Below are 4551 nucleotides of genomic sequence, written 5' to 3'. Positions count from 1 at the left end.
GTGTGGGTTGAGCCGCGAGCTGAATTGACCTATGTAAGCCTCTAATTTAAAATAATACTTACTTATTTTCTAAATTTATAGTCTAATAATAATACCATTCAATTTAGAATCGATATCTTCAAGCTTTAGAGGATTTACGACAAACTCAACCAGAAGAAAATCGAGGTATGCCACTTAGTCAAGAACAGGCTGAGAGAGTGTGGCTAGACTTGATTGGTGGGCCGAGTAGATATGGGTATGCCTATGGCATGCCTCAACAGACCTTTCGTGAATATCATTCTGAGTTTGAAGGCTTAAGTAGTTCCTATGATGATGAATCGATGAAGAAAAATTTGGCTATGGAGCAAAAGATAGCGGAGCTATCTAGCCAAGTCGAAGACTCACGGGCTAGGGAAAGGCGGAGGGACATAGAGTATGCAGGTCTTAAGGCTCAATTAGATGCATTACTTGCTTCAGGAGGGATTCCCCCTTGTTCCAATGATGTCACTTTCCCTCCTCGACCCTCCCAGCCTCAACCTACTCGATATCCAGTGTATGGTCAACAAAGAAATATGACAGATGAGTCTAGTAGTGATGAAGAAGATGAGGATCATGTGGCAAACACACTACCGCATTAGTGAAGTTTATAGTTGTAATAGATAATCTAAGTTCTTTACTTTATGGCTATTTTATGGGACTTATTTGTTTTGTGAATACATGATAACATTGAAATCCTATTATATAACTTTTGGATTTTATGGTTTTTCTTTCAATTTCGAATTACGTTGAAGGTGAGTTGCATATTGTGTTGATAAGAGAATATTTAGTAAATGTATTGTATCAGTTGATTGTTGAAAGCTTGATTTAGCTAATTAGAAATGTATTGAATTAATATGACAGGTGATGAGCAGCTGCAAAAACAGATACAAACTGCCAGTTTTTTTCTAGGAAAAGAGACCTCATGAGGTCACTTTTTTACATTTTATTTTTAAGAAATTTCATAAAAGAGACCTCATGAGGTCTCTTTCTGGCAGTTTATTTTTTAGAAATGCAGTAAAGAGACCTCACAAGGTCTCTTTCCTGCAGTTTATATTTTAGAAATGCAGTAAAGAAGGTCATATAGCGGCCTCGTAAGGTCGCTTTTTGAATTTGTTTTTTTATTTCTTTCATAAAAGAGACCTCATGAGGTCGCTTTTTATTTTTTATGTTTTAATTAAATCAACCTCATAAGGTCTCCATTTAGAAATTTAAAAAAATTCTATAAAGAGAATGGACCTCACGAGGTCTCTATTTTTAAATATAAAATAAAAATAAATAATATAATAGTGACCTCATGAGGCCACGTTTATTAAAAATAAAACAAAAGTAAATTATAAAATTGCGACCTAATGAGGTCTCTTTTTCTAATAATTCGAAAAATTTATTGGCGGCCTCGTGAGGTCTCTAATTGGCGACCTCATGAGGTCTCTACACAAAAGCCACCTACATTATAGCGACCTACCGTTGAGGTCTCTTTTTTGGTCTCTTTTTTAAGAAAAGAGACCTCATGAGGTCTCTTTTTTAAGTCTCTTTTTGCAGTTTTTTTAGTAGTGTCTTGCCCTACTTGTAGACATTGCCTCATTGAAACTAGTCAAAAAATTGTCAACGGTGACAATTTTGTTACTACAAATGCAATTTCATCATCAACAGTTGAAGAAATTGTAATAGGGATTGAACCTCTAGAACGTGAAGGTGTTTTATCTAATTAACAATCAAAATTAGAAAGAAAAATAGGATTAATTAGTTATTAATTGTATGTATGATGTAGAAAAATTAGCTATCTAGCATTATGAGGTCAATGTCATGTAGCTTTCCAATGATCCATAAGTACTCTTGCAAGTGTTTATAAAAAAAATTGAATATACTATTATATTTCAATTTCGTATTAACTTAATTCCAAGCTGAATTTTGTATAAGGATTGAGGGCTGGTTCATATGATGAGTACTAAATTTATCAGTATAACTCTCGACTTGTCAACTATAGAATACAATAGGTCCACTATGTCTTAGGACTCAAACGTTGTCTACTATTTATATAGTCAAAATTCACTGATTTAATAAAATTATTAATCACTCTTTGTAGTTAATGAGTTTTAGCAGATCTAAAGTTAATATATCATCATAATAATAATAAGATATACAAATATTTAATAAATTTCTTTGAATAAGGTTACAACAATAGCTATTGAATTTAAACTTGAATTGATTCATAAGAAATGCAACAAATATAAGAGAAAACTGTTAAATTCAAGAAAATGTCAAAGCGCCCCTTATTTAAATGTTACACTCCAAATTAAGATAACAATTCCCACATCGGCTAAAACATAGGAGAAACGTCGAATATATAAGTAGGCAGACCTTACCCAGTAGAGACAAGTTTTAAAGTTGTGTGGGTCTTAACTTAGAGCGGACAATATCACTAGCGTGTTTGGCCGTTTCATTAAAAACCAAGCAGTACTGCCAACACTTTGCTTTTCTTGCATCAATTAATTTAATTTAGAGATAGTTTAAAATATCAACTTTGCCAATATACAAGAAAAAGAAGTTACCAGAACTGTTTAATCTCTAATTATTTTTTTCCAAGGCAAAACTAAAGGGCTAAAAGTCTATTAAAAAAGGCTATCCACATACACTATATTGTGTTTGTGGTTTGGTGATAAAGATACAAAAAAAATAAAAATCATATATTCAATCCCACCAATAAACAAAATAATTAAAGCTTTTGATTGATCTAGTGAATCCATATCACAATGCCTACATAAAGTATTGTCGGAAAAATAACTTCAAAACATACAATGGATCCTATCTATCTCATGTACCACACCTTTATATGTGGCACCGTATGATTTGATATAAAGTTTTTAAAAAAAGATTTTTTAAAATTTATGATCAAAAATAAATTTTGAATATTTGTATGCTGTTAAATCATTATAATTAAAAAAAGAGAGGAAATTTTAATATCGGTAAGTTATTTCTTATTATTAAAAAAAAATATAATTTTTAAAATATATTTAAAAAGAAAAATATGTCATATAAATTGAGTAATTGTTAAGTATTTTGCTCAAATTTTCTTTTCGTATTTATTAATCTTTTTTTATTTTCAAGAAAGGTTCAATCATTTGCACTTGGCAACGTTCAGAATGTGTTCCAAATGGCTTGAAGAGTCTTATTAGGAGAAAAATTTGTCAAACACAAGTGTTATTCTGCCGTTTGTGTGTTCCTTTTTTTCTAAAATGAATTTTATGAGGTTATTTCTTTCGATATTTTACATTGTCTTTTATATAATGAAGTTCTCATTTCAGAATATAGATGTGAGTCGATTGATTAAAACTTATAAGTTCGGACGAATTCAAATAACTCATGTTAATTAATATTCATTGATATAAGAAATTCATAAAATATTTTAAAAATTATTAATTTAAAGTAATTAAATTTCAGAAGTTTCAACTTTCAGCTCGACCTCTTTGCTTACACTTGTATTTATATTACTATATCATGTCTTATCACTAAGCAATAAGTGCCATTACCTCTTTACTTTAGGCTCCACACACAATGTTGGGATATATTTGTGACAAGAAGTTCAAGAATTCATGTACCATGATAGTTGTATTATTGTTTCTTTAGTCTCTTTCTCAAATATTCTTAACTAAGCCAACCATGCTTTTTTTTTGGAAGTGGCTATGTTATTTTGTAGCCATAAACTAAGACAAATTATATAAGGATTATATTATTGCATGCATTCCAATATTTTTTTGTGATGTGAAGGTGATCGATGTGAATTAAAGAGGTCTATAGGAACAACGTATGAGAATTAAGTTGCAATTTTTAGCTAAAGAATACACAATTGCATTTATATAAATAAAAACTTCACACTCAATTAAATAAATTCACATATTATATCGTTTATCTAGTGAATATCTACCTATCTATATATACGTAAAAATAGAGGTGTTAAATATGCGAGTTAGGTTTAATTTAGACAAATCAAAATAGATTTAGTAAATGATACTTGGGTATCGAACTGAAATGAGCTTAATGTGAGTCATAACCCAAACTATCCAACTTTTAATAAGTTTTAATTGCTTTAATTTATTTGTTCTTTTTTAAAATTTTAGTACGTAATGAAATCATTATTTTTCTTATTGTGGCTATATATAACAAATTGAATAAAAATATTTTTTTAAAAAATATTTTGACTATTACTATGAGTCAATTTGGGTTATGTCATACCAACTCTTTATGATGAACTAAAATAGGTTGAGCTAATAAATGAGCGGGTCAGAAACCCGCCCAAATTTAAATGGTCCGGATGAATTGAGTTTGATTTTGTCACCCAACTTATACAATCTTATAAGAAATATGTTCTGAAAAATGGATGAAGGATCCAACGTCCTATTCTTTTATATGGAATTAAAATCTCCTATCATATGTATTATAAAATGAATAGACGAAAAAAATCTTAATAAATTTCTTACATATAAAAATAAACATCAAATAATTTCGGTCTCACGATTAAATTACAACCTAAGATCT

The 4551-nt window shown here is 29.8% G+C and overlaps 2 protein-coding genes across 2 annotated transcripts in view; both read left to right on the top strand.

Annotated features, from left to right (window-relative positions):
• Positions 1–1854, top strand: part of LOC125852851 (RING-H2 finger protein ATL78-like) — a 7899-nt gene extending 6045 nt beyond the window's left edge. The window contains exon 2 of the mRNA XM_049532532.1: positions 1711–1854. Coding sequence (XP_049388489.1) covers positions 1711–1727 — 17 coding nt within the window. The 3' untranslated portion in view covers positions 1728–1854. The remainder of the gene's footprint in view (positions 1–1710) is intronic.
• On the top strand, positions 7–752 carry LOC125852853 (uncharacterized). The gene is made up of 2 exons (XM_049532534.1): positions 7–33; positions 108–752. The coding sequence occupies exon 2, from the start codon at positions 168–170 to the stop codon at positions 615–617; it is 450 nt and encodes a 149-aa protein (XP_049388491.1). The 5' UTR covers positions 7–33; positions 108–167; the 3' UTR covers positions 618–752.
• Positions 1855–4551: the final 2697 nt, after the last annotated feature.

The sequence above is a fragment of the Solanum stenotomum genome, unplaced genomic scaffold (genome assembly GCF_019186545.1).
Source record: "Solanum stenotomum isolate F172 unplaced genomic scaffold, ASM1918654v1 scaffold6190, whole genome shotgun sequence".
Classification (NCBI taxonomy): Eukaryota; Viridiplantae; Streptophyta; class Magnoliopsida; order Solanales; family Solanaceae; genus Solanum; species Solanum stenotomum.
The sequence above is the reverse complement of the archived record's forward strand: the minus strand, read 5'-3'. Positions and strand labels throughout refer to the sequence as shown.

Excerpts from the sequence above, each read along its gene's own strand:
- LOC125852853 (XM_049532534.1), top strand. The coding sequence starts at position 168 with ATGCCACTTAGTCAAGAACAGGCTGAGAGAGTGTGGCTAGACTTGATT.